At 39.5% G+C, this 17,089-nt stretch overlaps 1 protein-coding gene across 4 annotated transcripts in view; it reads right to left on the bottom strand.

The window, feature by feature from the left end:
- micu1 (mitochondrial calcium uptake 1) overlaps window positions 1-17,089 on the bottom strand; it is a 51,710-nt gene that overhangs the window by 20,570 nt on the left and 14,051 nt on the right. For 2 of the 4 annotated variants that reach the window (XM_047350800.1, XM_047350801.1), the window contains exons 4-6: window positions 16,589-16,751; window positions 12,718-12,761; window positions 7,800-7,811 (exon numbers count right to left, since the gene is read on the bottom strand). In XM_047350800.1, coding sequence (XP_047206756.1) covers window positions 7,800-7,811; window positions 12,718-12,761; window positions 16,589-16,751 — 219 coding nt within the window. The remainder of the gene's footprint in view (window positions 1-7,799; window positions 7,812-12,717; window positions 12,762-16,588; window positions 16,752-17,089) is intronic. The other 2 variants (XM_047350802.1, XM_047350803.1) reach the window with 1 other exon arrangement.

Here is a 17,089-nt window from a genome sequence, read left to right as displayed (position 1 = left end):
CAGCGCAGTCAGATTCAGTTATTTATTCAAATTGGATAAAACGTTTTTTTGTCTAAGGAAACCCAGCAGATTGCATCCAGTCAGTGACTTGCAGCATTCACTCCTCCTGGATGAGACGGTGGACAGTCACTGGCGTTGACTTTGCAGCAATCCCTCATACTGAACATGCATGTAGCGACAGTGGAGAGGAAAAACTCCCTTTTAACAGGAAGAAACCTCCAGCAGAAGCAGGCTCAGTGTGAGCGGCCATCTGCCATGACCGACTGGGGGTCTGAGAAACAGACTTATTTTATGTAGAAAAGTGAGACTTTCTGCATGTTTCCATTCATTGCCGTTATGTAGGCAAACTAATAAGTAGTCTGGTGACACAATTGTGGGTATAAAAGAAAATGTGTGCACACCTGTTCAAATCAGCACAACACTGGTCCAGAAATTCTGGACATTGGTCCAGAATGCAGAAATTATAACGCCAACCTAAATGCTTCTAGTGTTGCTTGCCAGAGAACACTTAAATCTCTGGTTAGGGTCCTGGTCTGCTAGGTCTCCTAGCTACCTTTTGGACTTCTCTCCTGATTCTCTTCTGACTTCCGTATTCAGTCGGCATATAAATCTTTCTTACTTTGAACTGATATAATATTTTGGCAACTTTTAGCTGTGTGCTTGGCTTCCTTTTTAGAAATGAGAAAATGTACCCTTTGATACTAAAAAGTTTCTGTATATTTTGCTGGACAGAGATATGTTCAGATGCATACTTTAAAAGTTTTGTCTCGCTTGTTTGATTGGTTTCTTATCATTTATTTTTAAAACAAGAAAATTTTAAATTCCGCTTATAATTATTTATACAAAAGTGTTTGGAGTTAAATTAACCTTGTTAAGGATACTTGATTATTTTCTCTAAGGTGCATAGTATTTTCTCAGCTGTAATCTGCCATTCTTAATGATCAGGCCGTTATGACTTGGATCCACAATAATGAAAGATCCTACCTACGTATGTTTGAGTCTTGATTTTTTTTAAAGCCACTGACGAGAAAATTATTTTAAAAAGCTGCTAAATTACTGCAAAACGTCCAGCAAACTAACATATGTGGGTGCCTGAATTAATCCCTACGTCAGGGATTGTCATGCTTTATACAGCTCTTCACATGTCAGCTAAATTATAGCCAAGTCCACCAGCTGTATACAGATGACAAACTGAGCTGGCCTACAAGTCTGTGAGATGAGGCAGAAACATAGTGCTGACAGAGCTGCTGGCTGAACTCTGAGCTCTGCTGGCGGCAAGACAGTGAAATGTACTGCTGTCATATAAACACAGAAAGGGTGAAAGGTTTGGCCGGGCTTCATCTTTCCACTGAACCAGGCTAAAAGTCAGCATATTAGACCCCATCCGGCTACAATTCAAGGGGAAAAAGAAAGAAACAAATAAGGGTCATGTCACAGCACAGACTGGAAGCTGCTTAAACTTTACCCGTGTGTGTGCGTGTGTGTACAGACTGCAGTGCTTTGTCATTGATAAGATCTGTGGCCAACACTGCAGCAGCTGGCACCTCAGTAGGAGAGCAGACCAGGAAGTGAATGAAGAAAGAATAGGATAAGCTTTGTACTGTCTTCTCAATTTAAAACATAAACAAGCAACTTAAGATGCAATGGAGTATCTGATACCCTGTCTGCACAGTCTCCTCTGAAGGTCATTCATACCAGACACACATTTTGTCTTGCTAAAACCACAAGGCTCTATGTATTTTAGTGAGATTCTATGGTATCAACAAACACATTCAGTGCATAATTGTGAAAAAATGATTTATGGAACCACTATTTGCTTCGTTTACATCTGCAAGTCCTTTCAGGCTATGTCAAAGCTCAGTCAGATGGGACGAAGAGCGTCTGTAAACATAATTTGTTATGTTTTGCCACAAATTTGGAATTGGATTTAGGTCTGGACTTTGACTAGGCCTTTCTAACACATCTTAATGCGTTGATCTAAACCAATTCATCATAGTTCTGGCTGTATGCATAGTGCCATCGTCCTGCAGAAGGGTGCACCTCCAGCCCAGGCTCAAGTCTTTTGCTGCCTCTGACAGGGTTTCTTCCATGCCCTGTATTTACCTCTATCAATCTTCTCATCAACTCTGACCACAGCCCAGTTCCCTGGTGAAGACAAGCATCCCCAAAGCATGGTGCTGCCACCACCATATTTCACATTGGGGACGTTGTCTGTTGTGTTATGCGCAGTGTTAGATTTCCGCCACACAGTATTTTGCATGTAGGCCAAAAAGCTCAACTGAGCTTTAAGCAGAGCACCTTACTCCACATTTGACGTTCCCACTACATAGCTTGTGGCAAACTGCCAACAGCTTATAGCTTTCTTTTTGCTACTCGTCTATAAAGGCCAGATTTTAAAGTGCACATATAACAATTATGCTGTTTACAGGTTCTCCCACCCAAACTGAGCATCTCTGCAGCTCTTCCAGAGTTACCGTGGACTTCTTGGCTGCTTCTCTGATCGATGTTTTCCTTGCTCATTCTGTCAAGGGGTGGATGGACATGCCCTGGTAAGTTTGCAGCTGGAAGAAAATAGACCAGCACTCCGTATTCTTTCTTCTCTCTTTAATGTGGAGAAATGGACGCATTAAAAAAAGAGTTAAAAAACTGCATTTCTTTTTTTTTTTTTTTAAAGTTCTTTTTTTTTTTTTTGATATTTTTTCGGCACTAGTGGCCTTTATTTTTCAATTTTTTGACAGTAGGTAGACAGGAAAGAGGGGTAGAGAGAGGGGGAGACATTCGGTAAATGTCGCCTGGTCCGGGACTCGAACCCGGGACAGCCACCATTCGAGGACTGTAGCCTCTGTATATGGTTGCGCGCTTTCGCCCCTACAACCCAGCGCCGCCCAAAAAACGGCATTTCTGAACACAAAAGTCTTATTGGGAATAAACATGACAGTAGCCATGTAGCTACACTTTAACACAGCTGGTCATGATATTTGCTCCATGAAATTTTTATGTAATGAAGTGGAGTCTTTTCATAAAAGGGGGGATGGCAGAGACAGACTCTTGTTGCAAACAGAAGCATTCTGGGTTCACACCTGACAAACAGTAAACCTGTTCTTTTGAAGTGAGCACCCATCTACTTGTTTTTAGTTAGGAGTAGGGTGCATTAAACTTTTTGTTTGAATGGTTTGCAGTGGAGCTTTACTCCTTTATTTTGAGATGACGGATGTGATGTCTAAAGTTTGAAATATTTTCAATACTATATTTCAAACTCCCCGCTCTGCCTGCCGTGTTCCTTGGTCTTCATGATACTTTTTGTTCTCTAACAAACCTCTGAGGCCTTCACAAACCACATTTATATTGAGATTAAATTACACCCATACTATTAATATCTATTAACTAATTAGTTATCAGAGTAAAGGGGACTGAATATACAGACTCTTCTCAGATTTGTATTTGGAAAGGATTTTGGAAATCATGTTCCCTTCTCCTCACAAATAAGGAAGACTTGATGTTTTTCTATCAATTAAAATCCTCATAAAATACATTAATGTTTGTGGTTGTAACATAAAAGAATATAAAAATGTTTGAGGGGAATGAATAGGGCAAGGCACTGTACAACAATGGGTATGGGTCTACTGGCTGCTGCAGATAAAAAGCTTCAGCTATAAATTAGTTTGCTACTCTTCATTTTATCAGGGCATCACTGAGTGAGTGTTTGGGCGTACAAGATTGATGCCTGTATTCAAGTTCATTCAGTGGTTTTACATTCAAGTTCAACTGGAGCTTTAGCATAATCTAAACTGGCTCAACATCTGTGCAGCATGACTCACAGAACAAAATGGCTGAAGGGTGTGGAGAAGAAAAAAAGCTCTAAATCAGAATCAGTACCTGTATGTCACTTGTGCCACTTTGTGTGATGTGATAGGTTAAGGGTTTCTGTCACTTTTGCTGGTACAATATGGGACACGGGTTTCAGAGGGAACACAATTCAGTATGACTTGCTTGAGGCTAAAAGAAACCATTGTCTAAGTTGGATATTTCTGGACTGTGGCTCAAAGCTCTGACTGTGTAAGAGGGAGGCTAGAAAGATCTGTGCTGTAAAACACTACAGGAAAACCATATATTATCTTTGACCATCTAAGAGGTCAGAGGTCAGCATTTACTGATGCACACTGGTATATGGTTATAAATTTGGATCAACAGAGACCACCAGTGAACAGATTGGTGTAGAATAAATGAATGCATTCACTCTCCACCTCTACTTCACCTCTAATCCCAGGGGTAACTGCATAGCAGGTGCTGTGTTAATAACTCATGATTACTCAGGGAGCACGTTTTAAAAAATGGCTCCTTATGTGGAAAACCTGTAAACAAACTTTACTTGCTTAAGAAAGTGAGGCATCTTATTAACACAGAACAGAACAAATAAAACAAGCAGACCAGCTTTACTGAAAACCCAACCTCTAATGAGTTTGAGGAGCTCAGAGATACAGGAAAATAGAGACGGGAATGAAGTATTCACAGTGTTTATGTGTTAGCTTTGACAGAGAGCAAAACGGACAGAAAGGTAACAGAAAGCTGAAGCAATAAATACCACATTGTGTTGTAAAACACTGCCATGAAAAGCTGCCCCCTTCCAAATTTATTCTGTTTTCCAATTTCTTCCATGTTTTATATCATCAAACAAATGTCATTACACAAAGATAACCCGAGCAAATACAAAATGTAGTTTTCAAATGACCATTTCATTTACTAAGGGAAAAGAGCTATCCAAACCATCCTGACTGTATGTGAAAAGTAAGTCCCCTCTAAACTTAATGACTGTGCCACCGTTGGGAGGAATAACTGCAACCAAGTGTTTGCAGTAACTGGAAACTCGGTTTTTTACATCACTATGGAGGAATTTTCACCCACTTTTCGTTTTAGAATTGTTTTTATTAAGGGAGGGTTTTCAATATCAATTGGATTTTCGTGTAGACTTTGACTAGGCCACCCCAAAACATTTATTTAGTTTTTTCGAGCCACTCAAGAGGTGGACTTGCTCCTGAGCTTCAGGTCATTTTTCTACATAGCCCAAGTGTACACGAACATAAGGTCATGAACCAATCGCTGCACATTCTCCTTCAGGAGCAGAATTATGATTCCATCAACTACAATAAGTCTTCCAAGTCCTTTACTAGTTCCAGACCATGAGACTACCACCACCATGCTTGACTTTCAGTATGGCATTCGTTTCCTGAAATTCTGTCCACAGAATATTTTCACAATGTCCCAGGGATCATCAAGATGTTTTTCAGGCAAATGTGAGACGAGTCAATATGTTGTTTTCGTTTTTATCAGCAGTGGTTTTGGCCTTGGAACTCCCCCATGGTTGACCGGTTTGCTTATTGTTGACTCATGAACACCGACTTTAACTGAGGTAGGTGCAGTCTGCTAGTATTTTAGATGTTGCTCTGGGTTCCATTGTGACCTCCTAGAGGAGTTGATGTGCTCAGAGTCATTTTGGTAGGCTAGTAGTCCTCTACATTTGCAGTTTGTTGGAGACCCAAAGCCTTTGAAATTGATTTGTAACCCTTTCCAGACTAACAGATGTCAAAGATTTTGTTTCTAATCTGTTCTTGAGTTTCTGTCCATTAGAACATGATGTGCTGCTTTCTGAGATCTTTTAGCCTACTTGTTGTCATGCAGGTCATGTTTCAGGCAGGAATACTCTAACAACGACTTGTGAAATTCAACTTAGCCTTACACATATGTGGTTAATCTCAGTTAATTCATGATAATAATTCATGATCACAAGGGGGGGATTACACTTTTTCCACATACAGCCAGGTTGGTTTGGATAGCGTTTGTCTCTTAATAAATGAAATCAACTTTTGAAAACAAAGTAACTTGAAAAACAGAAGAAATGTGTAAGGGAACAAATCTTTTCCACAGCTCTGTATATATAATTTTTAACAAATAGAGCTGTGATGATCAAAGTGGTCGCCCTGGAAACGTCCTGTGAAATCAGAAAGGGTCAGCATGACATGAGTATGAGTTGATGTAAAAGAGGTTTGTTCCTCCTCCGAACACCATCTGATTGGCAGCGGTTTATTCCCAATCTTAGCTGGTCACACTGAAAACCGTTTAGCTTTACAAAGAGAAAGAACCATAGCATGAACATTGGGGATAAATTGTAGATAAACAAACCAAGTCCTGGCTTCAGGAGCTCTGAACCATGCTCTACACAAAGGTCATGCAGACTGACATCTCAACAATCCAGAGGATGAATTTGTAAAGGCTCACAAGCACATCAAAACAGCCTTGACATTTGATAACAAAGCAATTTCCTAGATCCAAACCCACGCCGCGATGCCACCATGCGCAGGAAGGAGGCGCCACCGGCTACTTTCCTCTGAGGCACAGGCAAAAAAGGCAGTGCATGCTGGAAAGAACAGCTGGAGCACCAAAGCGTGTGGAAACTAGAGCTGATACTTCTTAGAAGAAATGAAAGAATGAGGAGAAATATGTGTTTCCAAAGCAAGGCAGACGGAGTGCAGGGGAACAACTCAGCCATGATCTGGCATTGACTTTATAAATTAGTCATTTTTGGCTGCATCTTACTTTGCAAGGACTGACTTTCTTCATAAAGTTAAACTATAAACCTAAAAGAAACACACTTTAGTGAGCGACCACTATCATGTAAATTATGTAGCAGTGCTGCAGCATTAAATAATCCTTGCAGAGGCAAAGTATAGTCCTCACTTTTAATAATTCAGCAGGGCAGGTATGGCACGCAGCTGCCTGGAACAAGCAAACAAAGGGCACCTGGAAGGTCACCTGCACAATGTCAAGGAACAATACAAAGCCTCATGCAGGTGCGCACAGAGTGGGGTGTACAGTCACTTCACTGGACGGCACTCCCTTTTCTTTTCATGGTGAACAGGTTGTAACCTGCCCTTTGGTGTGCTTGCCTATCTTCATTTTTACCCTGGGTGAGAGTTAATCAGAGCTGGATACAGGTCTAATCATTTAGCAGATAAAGCAGTAGGTCAAAGCTCTCCTCCTTTTATTTGTGCATATCAGAAAATTATAAAGGGATACGAAGCTATACATATCTATATGATGTGAGCAACCACAGAGTCCTTGTATATGATGCTAACATACAAATGTTTAGGCTTTTCATCCAATAATTCTTTTAACAGCTTAAAATACAGTCATCTTTTATTGCAGCAGCCAATTCTACACTGACGTTTTATAGAAATCCAATCTTTAATTTTACTACAATTCAGCAGAGAAAAATTATCACATCAATAAATAATTGTTTCTTATAAAAAGCAGCAATGCTGAACTTATCAGTACTTCTGCTGTTAAGACTTAATAGAGCCTCCTTTTGCTAACAGGGTAGCAGATAGTCTTCTTCTACGACATTTTGCAAAGTTGGAGCATACCGAAAGAGGGTATTTTTGACAATTTCTCTGAGAACAATATATCTAGATTGTCCTGGGTGCTCTATTATACTAAAATATATACATTAAATGCACAGTCTGGCTGCTCTCCTGCCCACATTGACCTGTGAGGTCAAAATTTGCAGCAGTCTTTCACTTGCTGAAGCTGAGATTTGATAAAAAAACGTATTCAGCTGTTCCCCTGAACTAATGAAAATGAGTATCTACACTCTTTGTCGTATCAAATGTGTTAATAATTAAAAGAAGAGGAAGTTCAGGCTACAAAGAGGAAAAATACACAGGAGTAACAGTGGAGAGGTGGTGACTACAAAGTGCAGTTAATCATTCAGGTGCAATACATGCTGCCCGGCACACACCCCATACCTGCCAGAAGTCCTGCAGAGAGGGAGGGGGAGAGCGACACGGAGACGGGGACGGACGGAGGGAGGGAGGGAGACAGAGGAGAATTAGAAGAGGCGGAGAACCGAACAAGGGGTGGGGAGTTTGTGGGTGGGGATAGGGGTAATCGGTAGGCGGTATGATATGAAGGGGTTAGGGAACTGATGATGGACGTTTTAATAAGGAAGGGAAGAAAGGAAAATATGGAGGGGTGGGAGGATTATTTTGGGGGGAATGAGAGAGGATAGCTGATTAGAGCACGGGAGAGTAATCAACAGTTAACAAAAGCAACATGTGGTCACATTAACATTTCTGGCAGCTGAAAGCCTGGATACATCATGGAGGTAGAGAAAAGAAGTCCCAGAATAAAGGACAGATACCACTGAGAGCAGCACAACAGCTTATGATCACATACAAATCCATTTATAAACAGGAAAAAATACAAGTAATGACAATATATACAACTAATAATGTTAGGCTTACATTCAAACTAATCATAAAACTGTATGTTTCAGTAGGAAAACATTTACATTATAAAAGAATACATTTACCTGTTTAAATGTTCTGTATGATGGAATTCAGTTGGTTAAAACCTTTTTCAACTTAACCATAAAAAGGTCGGAGAGGCACAGGTGCATCTAAATAACTTAGAATAACATTTAACACTAATTTCCAGTAATTCAATTCAATTAAAATAAGGAAAACTCAAATTACATAGATTGATTATGTATGGAGTGACATCTTTCTAATGTGTGTTTCTGTTCCTTTTGTAGATTATGGCTTCCAACAAAGTAAAATATTACATGAGACCAAATATATAGAAGTTTAGGTTATGGCCTATATATTCCTAGATAGTCATTGAAACCCTCCTCAAAGACGGAAGGCCACAAAGGTCATTGCTAAAGAAGCTGGTTGCTCAGAGCAATGTATCCAACCATATAACAGGAACATTAAGTGGAAGAAAAAAACTTCTTGAGAGGATTGTGAAGCACAGACTCATAAATAATCTGGGTGAGATTAATAGGGGGTGCACTGCACCTTAAATCAATGTTTTGAGTACCAACACACAGATGTATCCAGGACAAGGCTGCCTTCCTTGTGTTAAGCCACATGGAGAAAAAGGATTGGACTGTTGCTCAGTGGTCCGAAGTAGGGACGGGTGAGAGGCATTTAAAGTTTTCTCTCAATGTTTACTTGGGAATATTGCAAAACCCATAAAAGTGACAATAAAACATTAAGTGGCGCAATGGTCCCACTAAAGAGCACAAGAACATTTTTGCAATCAACCATATTTTCCTAATATTTTGACATTTATTGATGCTCTTATGGAATGAACAGTTGGAAAAATAGTAACAATCCCAACCAAACTGTCAGTTTTTAAAGTGTGCAAAAACAGAACCCAAGTAACTTAAGGTCCGGTGTGAGGTTTCTAGAGTCGGTAATGACATTGGGAGGCATGTCGTCTGCTGGTGTTGGTCCACTGTGTTTCAAGTCCAAAGTCAGCTCAGCCGTCTCTGCTGACAAGCTTTATGGTGATGCTGATTACATTTTCTAGCAGGACCTGGCTCCTGCCCGCACTAACAATACTTGCTTTAATGACCACGGTATCACCGTGACGGCCTACTAGAGAAACGGGCCTGACCTAAACCCCAAGCAGAATCTATTACTGAAGGCCGTTATTAAAGCAATCTGGGCTTCCTCAACACCTCAGCAGTCTGATTGCCTCCATGTCAAGTTGCATTGATGCAGTAATTCATGAAAAAGGAGCCCCAACCATCTATTGAGTCGACCGAGTTACGTTTCAGTAGGTTGGCATTTCTGTTTTAAAACATTTTATTGGTCTTATGTAATATTCACATTTTCAGAGGAACATAAGTGTGGGTTTTCAGTAGCTGTAAACCAGATTTTCAGAATAAACAGAAATTAACTTGTGATATTTATCACTCTGTGTATTGAATCTATATGAGGTTTACATTTCGAAGTTAATAAATGGAACAAATTCCTTTTTTGACAACAATCCTTATTGAGAAGTACCTTCAAAGCTTATACAGATGAATCCTACCTAACTGTTTCAAAAGGTAAATGAGATTGACATGATTACACTACTTTAAATTATTATACTTTAAACAACATAACATTTAAACATTTAAATGTACATGAGATGGATTCCTATGGTAAAAATATTTTTAGATTCAACCACAAAAAAGGCAAAAGAGATTATTCAGAAAAGAAAGCTCTTGTTTTACTTACATGACCTCTAGAACATCTGCTTTTGCCTCTTCTTACCACCCCACCCCTAGCTACAGCCTGCCTTTTTGTACCTTTTATATCCCCCCTTCTCCTCAGTCCTCACCGAGTCACTACTGATGTTCCACCACCGGCTATTCAGTCTACATTCTTGGCATTTTTGCTTTCATGTAAGCTAGATTTAAGGGCTTTTTTGGCAGATGATCATAATGCTTTATTGTTCTTCCAACTAGTTAGAAGAGCTCATAAAAACAAAGGAGGCATGTGTCTCTGAGCAAACAGAAGGATGGGTGCAGTCAGTCACAAAGGGAAGGGAAAACTCAGGGGCCCCCCTGGTGTTGGCAGAAACCTCTCCAGGGTCAGCAGTACCACAGTAAAAGCCATGTGTCCAGAGATTTGCATGGCAAATAAGAGAGACACGTGGCCTAGAGATAAGGGCAACATTTACATAAGCAGACAAGGGGTCATAAATGAAGAGTGCGTAATTTTGATTTTTAGATGCCTCAGAATTAAAACCTGGTTTTCTGATTGCTGTACATCCCAACCTCTTTAGTTCTATACTTTAAATAAAGGTAGTTGGAGGTGTTGTCAGACAAAGTCTTGAAATGCAGAAGAAAAAATCAGAGTAAATAAACGACTCGTCAAAGATACCGAGCCCTAAGGACTTGGTGGGGCTCATCGTTATGGAGATTAGGAAGAGGTTTATGCCAGCTTGAAGACTGATACATTTTATTATGAGATTAGCAACTAAGATCATCACACTTATGATTCTCTAATATGAAAAGAATAAGCATGGCCATCTCCTGGCTTTGAAAAATACTCATAAATATCTATGATGGAGCAAAAAAGGTCACAAATCAAAATCAAGGAAATCTGTAATGATCATAATAATGGAGCCGGTAATTTGTATGCATGATTTCTTCCTTAATGATACTAAAATGATTGTTTAGGGCCAGAGACTGGGTTCTGCGAGTCAGTCTGTGGACATGATGAGATGGTTACAGTGCATAGGAAAAGTAGCCATACCCCTGGAACTTTTTCACATTGGTTTTGTTTTTTAACAAATTTATATATTCTTACTTATATTTTACAACAACACACAAAGTAGCATTATTATCAAATGGAAGAAAAAGGATAGACGGTTTTTAAAATGTTTCTCAAATACAAATCTGAAAGTTCAGAGTGTACCCCGTATTCAGCTTCTTTAAAGTAAACATTACAGAACCACCTCGTGCTGGATTATGTTTCTACTGTCTTTGAAAATCTATAGACTGACATTTCTTCCCCACTCTTCTTTGCAAAACAGTCAGATTGGGTGGAGAGCATGTGTGAACATCAACTTTGAAGTCTTGCCACTGATTTTCAATAGAATTTAGGTCTGGACTTTAACTGGACCATTCTAACACATGATGAATATCATTTAAACACCTAACACACGAAGGACAGTGGGGCCTAAAGACCTGGCTGGAGAACCACTGATCTAAACCATTCAGTTGTAGTTCAGGCTGTAGGTTTAGCGTCCCTGATCTGCTGAAAGGTGAACCTTTGTTTTTTTAATTTTAGCTTTGGCCTGTATTTAGCTCCAGCCAACTACCCAGCAACTCTGACCAGCCTCTCAGTCCCTGTTGTATTCCCACAGCCTGATGCTGCCACCGTTAATGTTTCACCTCATGTTCAGGGGAGTTTTCATTTTCCACCACACAGAGATTTGTATGTCGTCCAGAAAGGTTGAATTTTGGTCTCATCTAACCTCTTTAATAAATGTCTGACTTTTGAAAGGCACTAAAAGTATTCCTGCCAACGCATTCTCCCATCTGAGCTGTGGATCTCCGCAGGGGAACTAAAGGGGAACTCTGTTTAGTAATTGGGTGACCTCTGAAGTCAACTGAATTTCATTGAAGAGTATCAGAGTAAAGGGGTTGGATACTAATGCAGGACACAATTTTTAGATTTCTCTTATAAATTATTTGTAAACCATTTATCATTTCTCTTCCACTTCACAATGAAAAATACATTGAAGTTTGTTGTTCTAATCTCACAAAAAGGGAAAACGTTCAAGGGGTCTAAATGCTTTTTGCAAGGCACATTATCAAATAGATTACATCACCACACCAATAACTTCAATAAATGGTTAAAATATACATTTGTACAGTACGCAGTACTGAATTAGTTCGATCTTATTTTGAAACATAAATGTAGCATTTGTTAATTCTTGCAATGTAACAGACTGTGGGAGAACCAGTCTGGACAGCCAAAGTAACAATCCCAATCATCAACTGGTTACTTTACTGGTATTATGACAGGATGACCAACAGTTATCACAGTAATTAAACATTACTGCCGGTATGTTTCGGCTTCAGTAAACTTAAACAGCTCCATGAGGGCACCACAGCTTTCAGGGATTCCTGACAACTAGAGGGAAAATCTGATGATCTGATGAATGAAAGCTACGTTCCAACAATGATAACATTTTCAGGTGCTAGGTAAATAAATGTCATATTTATAAGCCGGTAGGAAAGTTACATTACTGCACATCAGTATTCTCTTGAACTAGTTAAAAAATAAAGCTTAATAATTACAAACTTTACTGCAGCTGATCTCCATGATAGCTAGCCTGACTGTATCCCCCCTGACAAATAAGACTCCCGCTTCTTACCTTCCCATCATAGCGCTTCACAATGAACTGATCCAGGCCAAGATCTGAAGATGACACATTAAACACAGATATGCATATTAGCAGAAAGTCTAGAAGCAGATAATAGGAAGACTAGTTATGCACACAGGTGACTGAAATTAATGTAAAGCATAAAGGAAGGGGATGATACTGTGTCATTAGTGAATCTCCTGTAATCAGTGACCCCTGATAGAGATGGATAAAAGCCATTAGAAACCCATTTCCACTGCTCCGATTCTTTTAAGTAAACAGTCATCTGCATCCAGCTTTTACTATTCTGATGATCAAATATTGCATTTAGTGCTTTGGATGAGATATATGAGTGTATAGAAGGTATCTGAACACAGATAAAGGAAATATGTGAGTTTTATTTCAACTTTAGTTTATCGTAACTAATTGAACCAACAAAACAAGCCCAAACCAAATTATGTAAACAAAATATTTTGAAGCCCATATTGTTTATCTGCTGAAGAACACGATAGTTGTTGATAAAGTAAAGAGACTTGAACCTTTTTGTTTTCCACCTCTTTATAAATCACAAACTTTAATATATGTTATTAGGATATTTTGTGAAAGACCAACACAAAGCAGCTCATTATTATAAAGTGTGGGTTGCGTTCAGCCTCATCCTGTAACAGTTTATAAAAATTAAAAAAAAAGAACTTTCACTGCAATTACAGCTGGTAGTTTTTAGGGTATGTCTCAACCAGTTTGCATATCTAGAGACTGGACTTTTGTTTTTCTTTGCAAAACAGCTCAAACCTGTCAGACTGAACAAAGGGCGTCTGTGAGCATCAGCTTTCAAGTGTTGCCAAAAATTCTCAATTAGATTTAGATGTAGGCCATTCTAACAAGTGGATTTGCTTTAATTAAAAACACTGTAGCTCTGTCTAAATGTTTAGAACATTTGATGATCCTTTGCCCCCTCGTGCCTTTTGCAGCCTCTAAGAGTTTTTCTTTCAGGATCGTATTTAGCTCCGTCCATCGTCCCATCAACTCCACCTTCACTGCTCTTCCTACAGAAATGCATTCCCACAGCATAATTGTGCCACCACCATTTTTCACAGCGGGCATGATGTCCTCAGGATGGTTTTCTGGCTTACACAGAACTTTGGAAGAAGACCAAAAAGGTCCATTTTAGTGTATCTGACCAGAACACCTTTCACATGCTTGCTCTTTCTCCTACATGGCTTGTGGTAAATTGCAGAAGGGAATCTTTTTCCAACAATTCAAATATATTACCACTCATCCATAAAGGCCAGATATGTGAAGTGCATGACTAATAGTTGTCGTATACATAATTGCTTCTTTCACGTCACAATTAAGTATTACTTTGTGTTTGACCATCACAAAGAATCCCAATAATATGCATTGAAATTTGTGGTTGTAATGTGACCAAATGTGGAATGAGCTCATGTGGTATTATTAATTTTACAAGCCACTGTATTAGGAGGTAAATTCTAAAAATACATATTTTCATGTAGGGGAAAATTCTGGTGCACCTAAATTCAGCTTTTGTATGCCCCAATAAAATCCCTATCTAATCTTAAGTTAAAAGGAAAATACATTTCTGCTGAACATTTAAACAATAAAAGCAGAAAAAAGTCTGTCATCTGCAGCTGAAACTTCACGATCATTTCTATACAAATGTAACTTTGATCACGTTTGGGAGATGGGCCAAGGAAAGCAGAGTGAGATGGTTTTTATTATGAAGCTCATTAAACGACAGCCTTTTCTAATCCTGTGAGAGTCTGGGTATCACACACCCAGAAGGAAAGGTGTTAGATCAGACTTTTTGAAGCTTAATAAGGGGGCAAGCCAGGAGAAGCTTTGAACGTAATGAAAAGATGAAGGCTGTGAAGAAGGTCAGTGTAAACGTGTCTGGCAATGATAAGTCCTTATCAAGTAACAGTCTTGCTTCTTTTATTGTGAATGATTGCTCCAGTGGTAACATTCCTCTCCTGCTGTGAACTCAACAGCATATCTGTGATGTTCATGCATCCAATACAATATCACTTAAATCTAAGTCACTTTATGTACTGAATAATAAGGATGTGTGTGGTGCTGAAACATGTGTTAAGCCCCTCGCCTTCACAAGCTTCCCTGTGGCTGAAGATCAAATCTCTCTCACTGGGTGTCTGCGTGACGCCTGGGATCTGCTACGGGTTCACTCGGCTAATTGATACAGCTACTGCTGTGTCGTGATTCCCTGCACCCTCAACCTGCCCAGGATCACTCTTCATACGCTCATAGCTATGGGTGTCTTCATATAAAGAGCTTTCCTGCAGTCTCTACTAAGAGTTCCTGTAGCTAAACGGGGCAGGGAGAAAACGGGAACATTTTAAAGAATGCCTTCACAGCAGCCTTGACATTTATTAGGAAGGATGTATAAAAAGAGCCTTTAAATTAGTTTGTACTGTAGCAGAAGTAGCATTACATTAAAATATTAGGAAATACCTAATATTTAACCTGAGTACATGTATTCAGTGGAGGGAAAAAAAGTACATGAAGACTTGATAAAACCACGCCCAGTTCATATAAAATAAATGTAATGTCCATATTTTTTTATGTTTTTTATGTTAATCAGTGTCTAGGAACTTAAGTAGACTCACTTAGAAATCTATGATTTCCTGTTTCCTTAACTTATAAAAATGAGCTACATGACTAAAATTGGTGATATCTACAAGCAGAGCAATATTTAAAAAGTTTAACTGTGACAAAAAAGGCTGAACAAGGACCTAGCTGATCTTCCCACCATGCAGAATGAGGACGATGGTGAGGGAGATAAAATGTCTCCATTGCTCACAATTACACCTGCTTTATGCTGTTTCTGTCCTCTGACCCCTTGAGATAGAAATGATGGTGCAAACCCTGCCGGACGCGGGTGTGTTCTGTCGTTGCGGTTGGACATGTACATCGCCATTACCGTATCTTTCTGCAGGTGGGGTTAGTTAGCCAGGAGGAGCTACATGGTAGAGTCTGGAAACCCCTTAAAATGATTTAAAGTAACATCTATCAGACAAAACTACATAGGTGGAGCTATACATTAGGAATTCATTTCCTCTATAGATTCTTCTTTAGCTACCAGTTGTTGAGTACTGTGAGATTTTATCGGCAGCGACATCTATAGTTCAAAATTAAAACTGCATTGAGTTTTCTGTGCCTTAAATAAACTTCAGCTGTAAATTTCAAAAGAATATTCTTGACATCAGTATTCTCTTAAGAAGTCTGCCGTGCAAAGCCACAGCCGCGCCTTTAGAGAACTGCAGCAAAGAATAATATCTTAGGATAAGCAAGCTGCCATAATGACCATTAGATGCTATCTCACTGGCTGTCTGGAAGGCATGCCAGAAAAAAGCCTTTCCTCTGTTACCATGAGATGAAGATTGGGTTTTATGGCAACAAGCTGTATCTTGGTTGTGCCATAAAACAAAGGAGGAAACTGTGGAAAAGCACCTCATGCATCTTCATCCTATGTCCATTATAAAAGGACCAGGGACTTTGTTAAGAGCATGACGGGAACTCTTAAAAATACCAGGACGTTTTAAATGATAATCTGCTGAATTCTGTCAAAAAATGGGTCATCATGGGGTCTTTCAGCAGGATAATGATTCAAAACAAATGGCCAAATAACAGAGGAATGCTTCCCAAAAAACAGTCTATCTTCTCCCATTGTCATCTCAGTCCCCAGACCTGAGCGCAACAGACATCCTGTGGGGTGAGCTGAAGTAAACAGAGCATAAGTGAGCCCCCAGGAGTCTGGACAATCTAGAAACAAAAGAGTAAATCTCAATGCCAGACTGTGGTTAGAAACATGCAACCCTCCAAAGACTAAGCACTAAACTAAACTTACTCTCAGGCTGCTTCTCATTGGGTGTGATGGAGCGGATGAAGTCCTGGGGTGTCATGTAAACCTCTGCATCCCCGTGTTCGTTGATGACCTTCAGTGTGGCGAAGTAGCGGAAAATCTTGTCTGGAGTCGAGTACGCCCTGATTCTGTTCTCATACTCCATCACCTGCCATGCAATCAAGAGGTAAAATTAACATAAGTTCTAGCACATCAGGCATGGACAGATTTGTAGTAGTTAATGTTTGTAAATTAGTTTCTATTAACTGTAATTAATCCAACTGTTCTGTGAAGCCCTCAGAGGTTTATAAGAGAACATTAGTGATGAAATACCGTTATAAAGACCAGAGAATAGGTGAGGGAGGAAGATTTAGATAAGTCTAAAGCAGAGCTACAGGGGTTGGACAATGAAACTGAAACACCTGGTTTTAGACCACAATAATTTATTAGTATGATGTAGGGCCTCCTTTTGCGGCCAATGCAGCGTCAATTCATCTTGGGAATGAC

Source organism: Girardinichthys multiradiatus, chromosome 22, assembly GCF_021462225.1.
Source record: "Girardinichthys multiradiatus isolate DD_20200921_A chromosome 22, DD_fGirMul_XY1, whole genome shotgun sequence".
Taxonomy (NCBI): domain Eukaryota; kingdom Metazoa; phylum Chordata; class Actinopteri; order Cyprinodontiformes; family Goodeidae; genus Girardinichthys; species Girardinichthys multiradiatus.
Note: the sequence above shows the minus strand (reverse complement) of the source record. Positions and strands in the feature narration are given on the sequence as shown.